This window comes from Saccharomycopsis crataegensis, assembly GCF_037102585.1.
Source record: "Saccharomycopsis crataegensis DNA, jcf7180000000072, whole genome shotgun sequence".
In the NCBI taxonomy this organism is placed as follows: domain Eukaryota; kingdom Fungi; phylum Ascomycota; class Saccharomycetes; order Ascoideales; family Saccharomycopsidaceae; genus Saccharomycopsis; species Saccharomycopsis crataegensis.
This window is the reverse complement of record NW_027043819.1, coordinates 346,588-364,171: the sequence shown is the minus strand read 5'-3', so window position 1 is coordinate 364,171 and position 17,584 is coordinate 346,588. Positions and strand designations below refer to the sequence as shown.

Below are 17,584 nucleotides of genomic sequence, written 5' to 3'. Positions count from 1 at the left end.
TACTTTCACCAATCGAACCAAAATTATTGACTAATGGGAATTTTGCACATTAGCCAAAAAGGGTAGGAAATGTTCAATCAAAAAAGTCATCATCATCTTCATCATCGTCATCATTCAGAATATTTGTCTTCATCTTGTCTTTGGACACTGAATAGATATTGATAGCTTTTTTCTGCAAAGCTCTTGTATTGTATAAGTAATTTTCTAAAAGTGAAATATCCAAATCTCCTGTTCTTTCATCATATTTTAGTCCCTGTAATCCGACCAATCTACCAGTTTCAACACCTTTCACGTAAGTTATTACGCACGGTAAAACATCGATCTTTAGTTTTGTTACAAGAAATGGACATTTTGTTGCGGAAATGAAAACGAATTTCGTGCCGGGGTTTTTTGAGGCGAGAATTTCGAGCTTCGAGTTAAGAAGAGAACAAGTGCGGAAATGTGCTTGATAGAAATGTATTACAATGGCTGGGGTAGTTGATGAAAGTCTCATTAGTTGACCTTCGTCGTGGATCTCAACTAACATTCCAGTATCCGGGTCTTCTCTAAGGTTCTTTCTTGTTTCCTTAAGGTCAGTGGAAAGCTGTTCAAGTCTCTTAGCCCTATAATTATCAATAAACCCATCATTGCCATTTTCGATCTCATCCTCCAACTGCTGAAGAATTTCCGAATCACTGAGATCTGAGTCTGGATCAATGTTCTGCGAGTTGAGTTTGCGGCCAATTAACTCATCTTGATATTTTTCTAATAATTCTAAACCTTTATCACCCATTCTTCTATCTAATAATATATTCTATTGGTACTAAGTGAGGCTTCCTTAATCCTGGATCCATCAAGTTTTTGATGACAGACAAAAAAATTTCCACCCAAATCTTCCTTTATGTCACCAAGGGGCTTCTAACACACATCACGTAGTGATCTACAAATTGTTGAGATGCTCTTGCCAAATAAATATGACACTACCAGATAATTAGCACCAAATATTTATTTATCACTGCAGTTATATTAATACCGTTAGGCACAAGTTTCAATCGTTGTGGCAGCTGTTTCCCCCATTTCTGTCTACTAATTCCAACAGTGCTGCGTAACTAAAAAAATAATGATGCGACCCAAAAAGGTCAAACCAAAACAAACAAAGCAAAATAAACACACAGAAAAAAAAAATAGGAAAAAATCAGGCTTCTTTATTCCAAAGGCTACCACATTGGGTTGTTCAGATCATCACATACTTTATTAAAATAAAATAACGCACATGTCAGAACTATCGCCCATTCCTCTTGATAAGGTCAAAAAGCAATTTTTGGCGTATACTGACTTCCCTAGAAGTCCTCTTCGATCTCCGGCATTCAAGAAGCACGAATCAAGTAAGGCATCACCGCAATTAAAATACTCACCAGCAAGGTCCAACATTGGTTCTGGTTCTAATGCTCTTCATACCTTAAGTGGAAATGCTACTCTCTCACGGGATAGTGATAATCAAATCAGAAAATCGCCATTTTACAAGTTGAGTGCCAATGATTCCAAAGCATCGCTTAACATGGATAACGAAAAACAGGTGTTGGAAATGGCAGGCTATAGTCAGAAACTTAGTACCTCGGTGCTTGATGAATTAACGAAAAAGGCTGAGAAATTTTCCAATGATATCGCCAATGGCGCGGGCTTAGATGATATCGAGAATAGATCCAATGAAAAACAATTGCAGAATATGAGCCCAGTACAGAGAAGATTCAACGCCATCCATCAGAAGCAATTCAATAAGATGGAATCAATAACCAATCATTATAGTGCTATTAGAAGAAGAAAACAGCTTCAAGAAGGCAGCACCAGTGATTCAGTTTTCAGATCAAAGGAAAAGAGAAAAATGTCACCCGAGCCAATGCCTAGAAAAGAAATTGAAAAAGAGAAACCAGAAGAACTAGCCGAACAGAAAAATATAGTGATTCCAGTTGATACTGCTTTAGTCGCAAGCCCAGCAGGAGTTACGGAAAAAGCCCATGAAGATGGCGGTGTCAGAACTCCTGTAAAGCAAGTCAAACGTTCATCCAATATTGATCTTGGTAGTGCTCTGAAGAGAAGAAGAACCCTTATAGGTCCACGAGAAGTTCCCGAGAGCTTCAAATCCCCAAAACATCAAACCGAGATTAATATTGATTTAAAATCTAACAATAATGAAAATAAGATCATATCAGATAGCGATTGCTATGAGAATTCGCTCGAGATGGCAGAAAGAGAAGTCCAAGATATTTTGGGTGAAGCTTTAGAAAAGCCTGCAATGAATCTTAAATCTGAACTTGCTGCTATGAATCAACTCGCTAGTGATAAGGAGATGAGGGAATTGGAAATGAAACATTATTTAGAAGATGATAAACCAATAGAGCCATTGAGAATAGCACCCAGATCATCGATGCTAAACGAGCCACCATCAAAACCGGAAGTAACTGAAATTGAGCTTTCAATGAGACTCGACAAAATGGATCAAACAGTTGATTTTTCCATGCTTAGGCGTTTCAATGATGCTGACATAAATAGTGATCACGATGATTCATTACTTGATACCCTGATGACCAAAGAAGATGATTTCAAAAAAAAAATTATTCCAGAGCAAAATATTACTGATAATTTGAACAGGAATACTACTAAAAATGCTAGAATGCATGGTCCTATGAAGAAGCCGGTATTGAATCCAAATTCGAGAATACTTGGAGGGTCTAGACCTGTTAAGAAATTTGAAACTCACAAACAGCCACCTCAGCCTCACGCTCGCTTTAGCGCTTCAAAATCTTTGAGCAAAGCCAGGGTTTTAAGTAATTCTAACAATTCTACCAGCAGTTCAAGATCTGCAAGTGGTAGTGACAGTGTATTCAGCTCGCGGCAATTCAGTGGATCATCAGCTAGCAGCTCTGGGAGTACCAATTCCATGCATAATCAGGGCTTCGCTAAACCACTTAGTCGTGCAAGCACTAAATCTTATGGTAATCTACGGACTGCTGAAAAACCAAGAACTGTTCAGAATACCCTCAAACCAGCAAGAAGTATTGGAAATCTCAAAAACACAGTGAAGCAGACAGGGAAATCAAACCCAACAAGAAGTGCTAGTACCAAAACTATGGATTTAGATCAATGCGAACCCAAATTGACGAAAAAATCATCCATTCCAAGATTTCGTCAACCAACAGTTGCATCATTGAGCAGACAATCTTCCAAAACAAGCCTAAATGGCTACTTGACAAAATCAGATTCTAGCACCAACTTCACCAAACCAACTATCAAGCCATCATCTTCAAGTTCCAGCTTCACCAAACAAAATATCAAACAATCAACTTCCAGTTCCAGCTTCGCCAAACCAACTATCAAATCATCGACTTCTAATTCAAGTATAACTTCCAGTAAGCCAAGCGCAACTAAACTGGTTATGCGGGCCAGATCAATAAATCAATTATATGCCGGAAAACCTACAACTAATAACAGCAGAATGAATATTGCGAATTACGGTAGCGGTGCTAAAAATGTTGGTTATAAGTCATGACTCATTTCCCTTTTTCTCGTGATTCCCTCTTGTATGCCCTTTCTTTTCTTTGTCTTTTTTCGTCATTTTATACCTTACACATTATTTCAATTTATTTCGTCTTTTTTCTTCTACTATTTAAATTTGCAGATTTGGTCTTTTTTTTTTATTTTTTTTACTGAAGGATAGTATATTTATCATCGGTTTCAAGACTCCAGATTGCTTTAGGTTAGTGGTATTAGGTTATTATATATTTGGTTCTTCAAATACGTATATTAGAGCTTATTTTCTCAGATATAATTGTACATTTTTAAGTCCTATTTCTATTAAAAGGTTCTGTGAAGTTGATTTGTACAGCTCCTGAGGGATTTTATGCCAACAAGTTATCCTAGGAATTACCACAGGAACAAACAAAAAAAGTAAACAATTGACTAAATAAAATCAATATAAGGTATTATTTCCTTGGATATAATAGATAATAGGAACACAAAAATTTGTAGCATATTGTTTAATTGTGGCATGTGTAGAAATATAAGAGTGCGATTAGACTCGATGGGCATCTCAAAAAAAAAAAAAAAAAAAAAATTGAAAATTTTTTTTCTCTTTCTAAAACATCCTAAAATAGTAGTTGGTAGGCAGATCCAAGGTAACAGGAAATACAACGGCAAAATGGGGAAGTCATCTAAGGCAACAAAGAAGTTTCAAGCTAAGCATCTTAAGAAAACTTTAGATCACAGAAAAGAGGTCAAGAAACATAAGCAGCTTTTGGCAAAACACAAGAAAGGAAAGGGAATCAGTTACAACAAGAGTGGTTCAGAAGGCCAAGTCGCTACCAAGCAATCTGAATCTGAAAAAGAAAAAGAAAATCCATTTAACGTGGAAACTGATAGTGAAGATGAAAAGGAAGATTATGGGGTAATTGACAAAAAGGGAAAGAAGTCAATTGATGCCGAAGAAAAAGAGGAAGAAGAAGATGATGACATTTTTGATGAATTAGATGAAATGGCCAATGATAATGTTGATGAAGATTATGGTGAAATGGACGAAGAAATGGGTAATGATTTGCAAGAGGAGAAACCAAGCAAAGCTAAAAAAAACAAAAAGGAGGCTGATGAATTTGATGGTGAAGAAAATGAAGATGGGAAAATTGAGGTCACAATGGAGCTCGTGAAGAAATGGGAATCCCAATTAGAAGAAGGACCATCATTGAAATTGATCAGAAACATTACCCAAGCCTTCAAAGCTGCTGTCAATGTCAATGAAAATACCGAAGCCACCATTTCTTCAGTTTACAAATACTTTGTTACCAGAGAAATTGTTTTTAACAAGTTATTATTTTTGACTTTGAAGAAGTTGCCAGTGGCCATTCAGAAATTATTTCCTTTAAAGACTAAGTTCAACAAAGAGAACAATATTCAAGTTCGTGTTATTAAAGCTGAGGGAAGCAACAAAATAAAACAATTATCTGCTGTTCTTAAACAGCACGCTTTCACCTTAATTACATTATTGAGCGATATTACCAGAAGTAACTTGAACTTGAAGTTCATTTTATTAACACTTTCTTCAATTTACGATATATTCCCATACTTATTATCATTCAGAACCTTGATGAAAAAATTGTTGGCTTCAATGGTGAACTTGTGGTCCAGTTTGATTTTGACCTCGAACAAAAATAAAGATGAGGAAGGAGAAGAGGAATCAAAAGTGAACATCGATTCATTTTTGGACATCAATGTGTTGGCTTTCTCTGTTATTTTGAACTTATCAAAAGAATATTCTAGCAACATCTTAGAAACCATCATCAATTTGAGTTATGAATCTTTTTTGAAAAGATCATTGACTCTTCCATCATCCATTTCCTTAGATAGCTCTGAAACTGATTTGGTTACCCATAAGAAATTCAGATTGATCGAATTTTTGAAAACTGGTTTGTCTAGTTTGTTCAACATTGATGTTAACTTGAGTTATCAGGTTGCCTTCAAATATATCAGAAAATTGTCCATTCACTTGAGAAATTTCTTGAAAAACAATTCGAACATTAAGAGTGAAAATGATAACACTAAAAACTTGAAATTGATCTATAATTGGCAGTTTGTTCAATCTGTTGATTTTTGGATTACTTTCTTGGCTGACGCATGTGCTGCTGCCACTGCCAACAATAAGAAAATATCTTTGCAAGAATTAGTTTATCCAGCCGTCCAGATTGCAATTGGTACCATGAAACTTAACTCTAACCCAATCTACTTCCCATTAAAATTTTATTTGCTCAAATCCTTAACATCATTATCGGAATCAACTTCGACTTATGTTCCTTTGCTCAATATCTACATTGAAATGTTGAACTCAAGTATTTTCAATAAAAACTTCACCACTAAAAAGGACAAGAAGTCGGCTGCCACAATCATTCAAAGTGGTGCTTATATGAACACTCAAGGGATAAAGGTTTCTAAGAGTTCTGTCCACACTTCAGAATATCAATTGTACTTGATTAACAACTTCTTGAATAGCTTACAAAGTTACTTGATGGTCTACGTCAACAGCTTGGCTTTCCCAGAGTTCTCTTTTATAATTGCCAAGAGATTGAAACAATTTACCAAGAAGCAATCATCAAGCTCCACCCACAAAAAGAATAAGTTCATGATCTATTTTGTTAAAGAAACAAATAACTTGGTTAGCAAAATCAATGAGAACGGTAAATTTATTAGCGTGAACAGAAGCCAACTCAAATCATTTGATCCAATTCAACAAACCAAGCTTACTAGCGTTGAAGTGACCGAATTGCCTCTCTACAAGTTCTTGATGGCCAAGCAAGAAATTTTGGATTCCAGCAGAAAGTTGCACAGTGATTTGTTGGTTAACGAACAGTTGAATGAGAATAGCGGCTCAAACGATAGAAAGAAGATTCAAGAAAACGCTAGTGAAGAGTATTTCAAAAGCACTAAAAAGCACAAGGGCTCTAAGGCGAGGAAACATGAAGAAGAGGATGTTGAAATGAGTAGTGACGACGATCAAAGCAGCTCTACTGGAAGCATCTGAGCGCTCTTTTTAATTTTTTTTCAATTTTTTTTTTATTTTCTTTTTTGTTATGCGCCATACTTTTTATTATGTAATTTAGATTTTATATACTTTAGTGAACTGAAAATACTTCTTTTTTTTTTCTAGTTTTTGCTCCTGGATTTTATCATGTAGTTCTGTCATTTTTAATTTATTTTCAACTCTGAGAGAGATAAAGAGGGAGAAAAATCAAACTGCTATTTGAGATATAGAAAGAATATAAACAATATAAGTTATAAAGAACTTGTCCGAGGAGGTATACTCGCTAGCATTCTGTTAATATGATAAAAGCTTGTAACTTGAAAGAAATTCCCTCGTACTGGCGTATAAAATTAGCAATGTTACTTATTGTTTAGAATTCTCGGACCAGAAAAAGCAAACAAACTAACAATTAACCAATTTCACTGTAAATTACACAGTTATATAGAAATAACTGAACAATAGATAGATAACCAACAATTGAGTAGTAAAATTTACCCAAAAACCTCTCAGATCTCTAGGCTTTAAACCCTTCCCCAGGGTTATTCTTTCCAAATCATAGCCGTCCTCATAAAATTTTAGACTTTCTGGCGAAAATGGAGTATTCAAGTCATCTTCATATTTCTTATCTGTATATATGCCACCCATTGATGAATACTTCGAAATCAAACTTTTTGGCAATAGATGTTTAAAGCATTTATATAGTGCCAATTGTATTTTGATGAAAGTACTAGGACAAATGCTGACCAATACCCAGTGAATTATAGTCACCAACAACAAAAAGCCATATGAATATAAAGTCACAAATGGTGCATAAGGATAACAAATTTCTGTTTGATATGTCTGGGAAACCGGCCTGTCAAGGGGGTTATATAATGAGAGCAACTGAGCAGCTGGATACCGCACACCCATATTCATCGAGAAAGACTTCACTGTAATTTCCCTGGTTTGTTTGTTGGAAGTATCAGCCCCTGCTCGTTTTTTGTTAACTATATACATGTGGTCAATCTCGCAATAATCATGGTCATCACCAGAAAAGATGATTTCTGGTTGCAATTTGTTGAGCAATTCATTTGATAAATCAGGAAATAATACTGTTTGAAAAGTACCACCATTCACCAAAGGAAATGGCTTTTTGTTTTCTCTTGGGCCTCTGCATGGCTGTTGTGCTGGATCTCTGAAGAATGGAACGTGTGTCAATAAAACTCTGGGGAACAAATTTTGATTTTTTGAGACCTGTATGCTGTCCAACTCTGGCAAAAAGCTCTCTGTTAAATTATTGAGATAGTATCTAGCCTCTTCTACTATTGAAGAGTCATTATTATTGGTGGCAGATAATGCAATAGTGTCAAGAAATAAGAAAGTATGATTACCAATATTCTGATAGTCATTACTATCACCAAATATCACTTTAAATCTATCAAGAATGGTTCTATTCATAGTTTTATCCCAACCAGCATCATGGTTTCCCAAGATATTATAATAAAACTTTCTGTTTGGATAACTTGGGAACATTCTGTTGAACCTCTTCCATTCATCATACCACTTCTTGTCATCATGCCATTCTCTTCCTCCATCAAACAAATCTCCCAAAAATATTGTAGAATGTGGACGTAATTTTTCTTGCATATGTTTGTAATTTATTGACATGTAATTATCTGATATTTTCTTTGTAATGTATTGGATCCACCGAGGTCTTGATGGATAGGTGTGATCGTCAACAATTTGTGGATCAGCAATTAATAAAACTCTATGGGGCTCAGCATCAGTGCCAAAATGTTCCCACTTTGACCACTCGCATTCGTCTATTGCATGTCCTGGTTTGATTCTTTGGAAATAAAAAAGTGTTATAAGCCATAAGAAAGACACTAGCATCAAATGACCAAGCTTAATAGAACTTATATATCTGGAGAGCTTGGTTGATCTTCTTGGTCTGAAAGTGGAGTTGTTATAATGGATATCATCAACATTCTTATGAATTCCAGAATCATATATGGATGTGGGTACATTTATACCTCTTTTCCTTAAAGGTTGAGACATTTGTTATCCTTTTTTTCTGTTTACTATAATGTTGCAGTAACAAATACTGGGTTCTAATGTTAACAATAATTTATTTATTCTGATTTTCCCTCTGGATAGGTGTGCGGATGTCACTCACTGGGGTTACGGATGTATCTCACTCTTTGGCGTAAACTGCCTAATGAATATAGCAAGAATGTTCCTTGATTAGCATAAATTATCTCAAAGTCAATTATTAATTAAAAACTGCTGAATATCAATTATTCTTCAACGTCATATAGGTACCTCTAAAGGTTCATTTTTCCAGAGAGGGTTACACGGGGTGGGATGTCCCCTGTTTTTGCTGAATATTTTTTTTTTTTGTGTTTTGAGAAAAAAAAGATTCTAAAGGATGGGAGACAGAGAGAAAGCGAGACGGTGCTTTAGCTTGTCTACTCATCAAGTCATATTATTAAAACACTATTACTGGAAGAAGGAATATGCCTGATCTTCATTGGGATACAACAACATTTCTCAGCCTTTACTCTGCTATCCAAGAAGGTGAGGAAGCTCTAGAACTCTTGCGATTGGTGAAAGATGATTTGTTGAACTTGTTAGTAGTCAAAGGTCCAAACACAATAAGCAGAAAAGCCCTTGAATCAAGGAAAATTACATCAACAACAAATGGCCAAAAATATGAGTTGAATGATGATTTTGTTCTTTCATCCATTGAGCTATCAAGTGAATTCAAAATTGATGAACTAGTCGCGGCAGAACTATTATTGAATGCGAAAGGCTATCAAGAGGATCAGAATTTAACAACAAGTATACTAGATACCGCTAGAATAGCTTACTACAAGCGCATTGAGACAATTCTATACATTTTGAATTATTACATTAATACAGGTTCTCTTGATGAATTGAAATATTTATTTGGTGATGATTTAAAGGTTAAGAGAATCTTGCAGGATAATATCTTGAAATCATTTGCACAGATAGAGGCAGAGTTGGACAGCATTCACGAATCCAGAAAAGAATTGAAGATCCTTCAGCCAACTTTTATTCCAACAGTAGATTTCAAGACTAAGGTGAACTTCAGAAGAAGCAATTTATTTAAATTCCATCAATTATTGGGCCAAATTTTCTACTCCATATCTTCTAGCCCAGTTAACTTTATAGAAGCTGGATCAAACGAGTTTTTCAAAAATTGCTTGCAAAATTTTACTCAAAACTTGATGTCAGATGATTCTTTCTTATTGAATTACCTTCCTGGTCTTTATAATTATGTGATCACAATTACTAAAAAGCAGAAGTACAATAATAATGTGATTGAATTATTTGAATTCTTTAGTTCTCAACTCACCTCAAAGAATATTGAAGCTACGTTGTTGAAGAATCCTGCGAAATCATCTATTGTTTTTTTCTTTTATTGCTTCATGTCTGAATGGTTACAAGGAGAATGGTTTTCTCCATCCGAACAACAATCAAACTTTGATAAATACTTTGATAATATCCAATTGTCAATATTAAAGTTGATAAAAATTGGATCCTTTGAGCAATTGATGGTCATTGCAGGAGAAATTTTTTCGTCCACCATATCTTCCGCTGTTTCTAACCACTCACAATTTTATGATATGCAGTTACTTTTACAAAAGCATATTCCAAAACTCATTCCGAAGAGGTTGTTAGATATTGACGAAGAAAAGACTAAACAATTACACGAATTGATAAATAGCTCAAGAAGCAATAATTTACTTCACTCTGATCATACCAGCGCTGAATATCCTAAGATTTATTTGGAGTCGCTGCTAAGCCTTCAATATGATAGTAATTTGAAGCTAATCTTTCATTCTATTTTTGACGACTTGTTAAAATTGTTTTTAAATAACTTTTCGAACATTTTGATCAGAATTTGTGATGCGGAAGAAGATTTCTATTTGACAAACATTAGGAATTCCAACAATAATGTCTCAATGACCATTGATGATTTGGCGGAACAAGCTGATTTGGAAAGATTTTACATGATAATGTTTTATAATTTTTCTAACAGAAAAACTCCAATCTTTGATAGATTGAATGATGACAGTGTGGATACTGATGAATCAAATTTCATAGAATTTCTCGAATGGGGGCTTTCTAAAACAACAAATACTTTGATAAAATCCTGTTTTACCATGTTGTTAAGTGGTTTAGCGGAAGGCGAAGGATCGGGGGTACAAATCTACGAATTGATGAGTGATTCTGTCACAGCAGCGAACGGTGGAAATATCGAAGATGGAGGTGTTGGCTCAAAGCTATTGTTATTGGATGGTGGTATTTCTTCTTTGGGAGGATCGAAGAGATCATCTTCCAATGTCCTGAGTGGTTCAAATAATAGTGATACTAAGCTATCGTGGAGCACAATTTTCAAGAAATTAAAAGATCACAATGAAGATTTTAAAAAGAAATACGAAGAATTTGTGAGCAAGTTTCAGAATTCCTACAATGAATTATTCTTGCCATCATCATCATTGAACAGTATCTTTCCTGGGAAAAGCCAGGTTACTGTTGGCTTAAATGCCTCCTCAAATACAAATGACCATAAAAAAGAAAAGAAGGATCTTAAATTGGAAGATTTAGAGTTGTCCGAAGAAGAATTGATAGAGTTATCCTCATACTTCAAGTTAATTTATTCAACTACATTGAGCAACCCAGGAGCGCAAAATCTATTTTATGAAAAGAACAGTTTTGAATTATTGGATATCCTATTCGAGTTCTTGAACAACTTGACTAACGTTGCATCATTAAAAAATACTTTTTCATCTGGAGAAATGTCTCGCTCATCTCAAAAGGCATCTGATGATAAAAATAGTGAATTAAAGGGTGAGTCATTTCTAATTGGATTAATTTTGAGCGTCATTAAAGCTTTGGTGCCGACTAGCAACCTTAACCATAACACAATGAAAATCAAACAGAAAATCTGGAACAAGTTGGACGAATGGTTATTCACTAATAAATTATGTGGTGTCAGTAACAGGAATATCAGAAACCCTTCATTTAAGAATTTTTTCAACAGTATCTTTTTGGAATTTAGCGATGTTTTTGGCTTCTTGAGTTTATTTGAAGTTTTGATTTGTGTCGGTGCAGAAGTAAATGATAACGCTGATGAATTCTATGTAGGAAATAATGTTGATGGCCAGAAGTTCCCCTTGCCATATCCTGTGAATTTGGGAGTAAATTACAGAAAAAGTGGAGTATGGCCATATATGGATTATTTCTTGAATGACATCTTCACCTATTTGACTTCTGAAAATTTTGATACTCATAGAAAAAATGCTTTATTAAAGATAATTTTGAATATTATGCTTGCTTGTTTCAAGTATTTCAATCCAATGTTGATCTTGCTGTTGAGTGCTGCAAATCTTGATAACGATTCTTTGAATTCTATTGTTGAAAGTGATGGTGATTTTGTACAATATTTGAGAGAGAATCCTGCAACAATAGTTATGAATTACTGTTACACCGACAAAGTGAGAGATATCTTATTTAATTGTGTTTCAATCGGTAATGATGAAATATCTGATAAGAGCGCCTCTGATTTGAACGTTCAAATCGTGAAACTAAGTTTGGGCATTCTTTATAGAATATTGAAGTTTGAAAATACTTACATTGATATTATTGTTCCTGCAATCACCCGGGAGGTATTGAATTCTCAAACGAAAACTCTTAGTGGGTCTGCTGTTACTGATATCAGATCTTTATTTTTCTTACCAGGAGATGTTGGAACACATGGTTTAAAAACTTTTTATAATGCTTTGTCTTTCAATTTGCCAAGTATTGGACATCTTGGATTATACGTCGGCTCTAATTTTTTTGAAATTTCATCAACTAGTATTGAATTATTGAATCAAATTTCAAAGTCAAGTCAATTTTTGGTTCCAAACAGTCTTGCATCAAATAATTTACCATTAATAAAGAGAAACAGGTTACTAACTATTTTTGAAACCATTGATGAATCCGCAAGAATTAGAATGGCGTTCGTGGACCAGTTTGAATCATCTTATACAGAAGTGGAAAACAACAAGTACAACGATTATTCTGAAAATTCAATTGATCGAAACCTAGAATTGAAGATTAAACTATTGAACTTCCTTGTGGAGGCTTTGCAGGAGTCAGGTAATGAAATGACTGTTGCACATTACTTATTGGGCTTTGAAGTTTCCTACCAAAAAAGAATTTCTTTGGGTTCCTTTAAATCGATTGGGGCAATTGGATCATCAAGATCTTTATTAGGCTCATTATTGACCTTCTTTGAGAATTGCCTTGAACAAAATGCCGAAAACTCAGAAAACATGAGTTATCCAGCAATAAGATTCGCTTCATTAATTTTGAAGATTATCTTACAACTATGCAAAAGACCATTGACTTCTTCATTGATCCTCGTTTTGTTGGATATGAAATATAATTTCTATGAAAAGCTTTTGAACTTTGAATTGCTTGTCGGATTAGATTCCACAAGATTTGATGGCCAATTGTTTGATAGTGACTTTAAGAATCTTGATAATAAATTTGTGGTTAACTCAGCTGCTATTGGGTGCTTGTTGTCGTTCTACCAAAGTAGAGGTGAGTTGTTGCAATATTTGTGTCTTGAATTAAACCGGATTTCAAACAATACAGCGGGATCACTAATGAAGCTTGATAATGTGATTAAGATGTTGATCGCAAGCAGTGATGGCTCTCCTAAGGTCTTGTCATTTTTAGACACTCTTGAGCTTAATATCAAGACTACTTCTGCCGTAAATGATATTTCCAATGGGGTGAAATTCTTTGATAATTTGAACTTGAAGTATATTTTCCTGGATAGAGGCATACCAAGAGCTGATTGGTGCTTACATGGTACACAATATAAAAATGAGTCATTCAGCTCAATTTATAATTTGGACACTCTAGAATTCATCTTGAATTTGAAGCTCAAGAAGATGACCCGTGATGGTGTTTATACTAGCGATAAAACTTTGGTAGATAAGACCTTGGAAGCTAAATATATAAAGGAACTTCAAGCGGAAAAAGAGAAGGCTAATCAAGAAAAGCCTGCAGCCGCTAACAAGCCTCTGTTCGGTTATAGTATGGCTGCTAACACTAATATCACTCTGAATAACTTGCCATCAGCTTTTAGTAAGGAGTCTCCACTGTTCTCTAATCAATTGTTAGTGGTGCAGGAGAAGGAATTGATTAAGAAGTTGATGATCAATGCTCAAGCTACACATGATTTTAAAAACTACCAATTGAACTGCTTGCACTCCTGGGTTCAGTTGATCCAACTAATATTGCTTGACAATAAAGTTAATAATTATTACACAAAAGTTGAGTTTATTCTTTCAGTTTTTGAGACAATTGTTCCAAAAATTAATAGCTATTATGATTATGATATCAATATCTCCAAGGAATTTGTTTCACTTTCATTGATGCTATTTAGTGTTTATACAGAATCTGTCGAGAAGGTAATAATACTGGAGCAAAATAAGGTCGATGGAAATGGAAATCCGGATATGACCACATTATATGAAAGACTTTATCCCGTATTTCAAACATGCGTCAGAGGCATTTTGAACAAGAATCTGGATGCAACTTTGAGATCTGATTTATATGCATTGATGAACAAGTTTTTGTTGTGGGTTCTCAATAAGGGTGACAAGGGAATTGTTTCTGCAAATGAGGTAGATTTTGTTGCCAGGTTAATCAAAAGTATTAAATTCTCAAGTGATAAGATTTTATCAGCTATTTGTGGCGATATTAATAATGGTGATGATTCAAGTAGAGTTACCGCTTTGATATTACTAGAGTCTCTTTGCAGATTAAGCAACATAGATGTCTCAGGTAAACTAGGTGATAAGAATGGGAGTGGTAGTCTGAACGTGAACAAGATTAACTTCCTTGTGAACTACCTCGTTAATAATAACAACTTTTTATTGATGTTGATTAGATCTATCACTCGGACCGATGTTTTGTTATCATTGACCAAAGACAATAGAAGTGCAAGTAATGGGGTTACTCTAAACTCTTTACTTTATGAATTGACGGCGTTTAAGGCCACATTGTCATTCTTGACGAGAGTTGCTGAAACCAAAGGTGGCTCAAATCATTTGATCCAGTTGGATATTTTCAAAACTTTGGGCTCTTTGACGATCTTATCTGTTGACCCTGACATGGGAATGAATATTATTCTAGATCAATTTGAAAATGACCACGACGGAGTTACAATTGCTAGTCAGAATGAAAGTTCCAGACATCTCAGTATCAGATTGAGTCTCGATAACCCATTGAATTTGAGAAAGAACATCTCGAACAACAATTCTTCAAGTACTGAGATATCATTATTTGAATTATTTGTTCCCGTCTTCCAATTGATTGCTGCAGTTTTGGTGAGCGTTGGGCCATCAAATCGCAAATTGATTGAAAATGTGAAATGTTTGTTGATCAAGAATAATCGTTTGTTTACGGGTATTATGAAGAGAGAAGTTCTATTAGAGAATTCAGAGCTTCGCCAAGATGACATTTCTGTGTCAGGATTACACAAATTGAGCGATTTGTTTTTATTGTTGAGCTCCTTGACTAATTATAGAGGTGACTTTTGAAGTAGGCATTTCGCCAAATTTTTGTTTACGTATTAACATAGTATCAAAATGTGATGAATAAATCAAAATAATTTTATCAACGATTTTTTTAAAAAAAGACTAATTATTCGTAATATCTTCATTAATTCTGTTTAGGGTTCCATTTAGGCCCTTGAGACGATTTAATATACCCGAACATGGAGAAATGAGCTCCCTTAGTTCAGAAAGCTTCACTTTAATTTCGTTGACGTCTACCTGCTTAGGATTTCCCGAGAATTCACTAGGACTCCTTGAAATTCTTCTAAGGTTATGTAGCTGCAGACTCAACTTAGCTACTTGTATGTTATTTTCCTTCAAGTTTATGTTTTTATATCGAAGTAGTTCCAATTGATGATTTACGTTTTTCGAGTTTTGCTCCCTCATTTTAAATATTTCCGCTCTAAGTTTGAGTTTTTTCGTCGAAATTTCCTTCAAATTTGACGTAAGGTTTGACAATACGAGATTTAAGTCTAGAATCCTCAAAACAGAATCATAAAGAAGCTCAGTATACCTTTGAACCAATTTTTCATGGCCTTTGTGTTCGTGTCTTTTCAAATGCTCAAATATTGCGGTTGATATGACATCCAATGAATTTAGCTTGACACGCTTACCATTAAGATCTTTGGCGAGCCTATGGACCTCGATTTCAAATGATTTCGGTGCATCTGGTTGTATAACATTATAGGAAGCTGCATTCTGAGCACGAGCACGTTTTTTCCCAGTCTTTTTCTTTGTGATATTGTTGGTATTTCTGGATGTAACTTGTGTGCGAACTGGCTGTATTACGGAATTGCTAAAGGTGTTATTCGATGATTTTGTGACAGGGCTGCTTGATGTTCTTCTGGTAGAGTTCTTTGAAGGTTTCAGGATAGTTAGCTTATTAAAACTCCCGATGTACTCGCTATCATCAATGGCCATACTTGTCTCATCTTCGGTAAAATGTCTATTTGGAGGAAGAATCACCTTTTTCGCTGTCTTCTTCGCCCGCGTTGATAGCAAAGGACTAGAAATGAAAGTATCAGAACGATTTTTCATTAAACTCTTTGCAAGATTCAAAGAATTAGTCAAAGATTTACGAGACTTTCGACTTGATGAAACTTTTGACTTGGGAGTTGAAAACTGTATTGAACTGGGACTTGAAAGCTGGTTTGCCTTGGGGGTTATGATTGCGGAGCTGGCGCCCAGTCTTATTTTACTCGGGGTTAAGTTAGAAGTCTTTGGTGTGATACCTCCAATTACCGTCTTTGGCTTCTGGACACTTGGGGTATACATGGGCTTTGCAACTCTATAGATCAGTGATCTTCTTGGTGTGCTGCGAATTATTAGAGATGTATCTGATTCAGGTTTCTGGGCGCTCGGGGTAGACATGTGTTTTGCAACTTTATAGATCAGTGATCTTCTTGGTGTGCCGCGGATTATTAGAGATGCATTTGATTCATCATCACCACTACTATCATCAATCGTACGATTAGATATCGATATATTCGAGAGCGATTTAGCCACCCTGGTTCTCTCACCTTCAAATTCCGAGCTTGAAGTACTAGATTCATCATGAAGCACTAAATCATCGGTTTCCACAACCCTCTTGCTGCTCACCATGTTAGTATACATATCTTCTCACCGGTCAGAAAAAATATCAAAATAGTAATACCCACGCTGATCCTCGTAGTCTGTATGCTTGCCTAGCCGCTCTATTCATATCTGAGATTTTATTATATTACTTTGTCATTGGAAATTCAATGAGTAGGGTGTATTATGGGAACATAACAAATAAGCAGCAAAAAAAAATAAAAAAATTACGCGTCTCATCACGTGTAACAATAACTCTCAACATGCATCAGATTCAGTTTTATCTAATTTTTCAAAGAAATAATAACGTCGCTTTAGCCAAACTCCGAAAACAGTATTCAATATCTCACGGAGATCCATAGATGTTATGATTCGGAACAAAAATATGCATGAAAGAGAGATCAGACCATGAGTATACAATTTTGCATCTGAAATGACGTATTCAAGCTTTTTTTCACGCGACTTCAGCTCTATTTATTAGAAGTGACATGACCAAATATAAATTGGTAAAAACTTCAGTGTTTTTCTTTTTGACCTCTAAGATTTCTCAAATAGACACATTAGCAACATGTTATTATTTTTATTGAAATTTCATTGTAACATCACTGATTTCCACTTCGCTAATCATCGTTATTCTCTGGAAAAAGGGACAAATAGAACCATAGAAAAAAAAAGAAGATCAAATTCTCTAAATGATCTACTAAGGCTACATTTGCTCCTTCGAGAGGATTGGTGATCATTCTTCAAAATGGAAGAGCCATGTACTACAATGTTTTGGATATTGCTTGCTTCTGATGATGAATCCACTGCATTTCGTGGAATTACCTTCTGCTCAATGTTTATAATC

At 35.0% G+C, this 17,584-nt stretch overlaps 6 protein-coding genes across 6 annotated transcripts; 3 read left to right on the top strand and 3 right to left on the bottom strand. All coding sequences in view use genetic code 12, as the record gives it.

Annotated features, from left to right (window-relative positions):
- Nucleotides 1-73: 73 nt before the first annotated feature.
- Nucleotides 74-772, bottom strand: PLP1 (Plp1p; the record flags this gene model as incomplete). Its single annotated transcript, XM_064993754.1, has 1 exon — nt 74-772. The coding sequence occupies one exon, from the start codon at nt 770-772 to the stop codon at nt 74-76; it is 699 nt and encodes a 232-aa protein (XP_064849826.1).
- A 480-nt stretch (nt 773-1,252) lies between these two features.
- DASC09_001500 (uncharacterized protein) lies at nt 1,253-3,526 on the top strand (the record flags this gene model as incomplete). Its single annotated transcript, XM_064993753.1, has 1 exon — nt 1,253-3,526. The coding sequence occupies one exon, from the start codon at nt 1,253-1,255 to the stop codon at nt 3,524-3,526; it is 2,274 nt and encodes a 757-aa protein (XP_064849825.1).
- Nucleotides 3,527-4,174: 648 nt separating this feature from the next.
- On the top strand, nt 4,175-6,541 carry NOC2 (mRNA-binding ribosome synthesis protein NOC2; the record flags this gene model as incomplete). The annotated part of the gene is made up of 1 exon (XM_064993752.1): nt 4,175-6,541. The coding sequence occupies one exon, from the start codon at nt 4,175-4,177 to the stop codon at nt 6,539-6,541; it is 2,367 nt and encodes a 788-aa protein (XP_064849824.1).
- A 429-nt stretch (nt 6,542-6,970) lies between these two features.
- CDC1 (putative lipid phosphatase CDC1) lies at nt 6,971-8,578 on the bottom strand (the record flags this gene model as incomplete). Its single annotated transcript, XM_064993751.1, has 1 exon — nt 6,971-8,578. The coding sequence occupies one exon, from the start codon at nt 8,576-8,578 to the stop codon at nt 6,971-6,973; it is 1,608 nt and encodes a 535-aa protein (XP_064849823.1).
- A 458-nt stretch (nt 8,579-9,036) lies between these two features.
- NUP192 (Nup192p) lies at nt 9,037-15,150 on the top strand (the record flags this gene model as incomplete). Its single annotated transcript, XM_064993750.1, has 1 exon — nt 9,037-15,150. The coding sequence occupies one exon, from the start codon at nt 9,037-9,039 to the stop codon at nt 15,148-15,150; it is 6,114 nt and encodes a 2,037-aa protein (XP_064849822.1).
- Nucleotides 15,151-15,249: 99 nt separating this feature from the next.
- Nucleotides 15,250-16,767, bottom strand: DASC09_001460 (uncharacterized protein; the record flags this gene model as incomplete). The annotated part of the gene is made up of 1 exon (XM_064993749.1): nt 15,250-16,767. The coding sequence occupies one exon, from the start codon at nt 16,765-16,767 to the stop codon at nt 15,250-15,252; it is 1,518 nt and encodes a 505-aa protein (XP_064849821.1).
- Between the last annotated feature and the right edge of the window lie 817 nt (nt 16,768-17,584).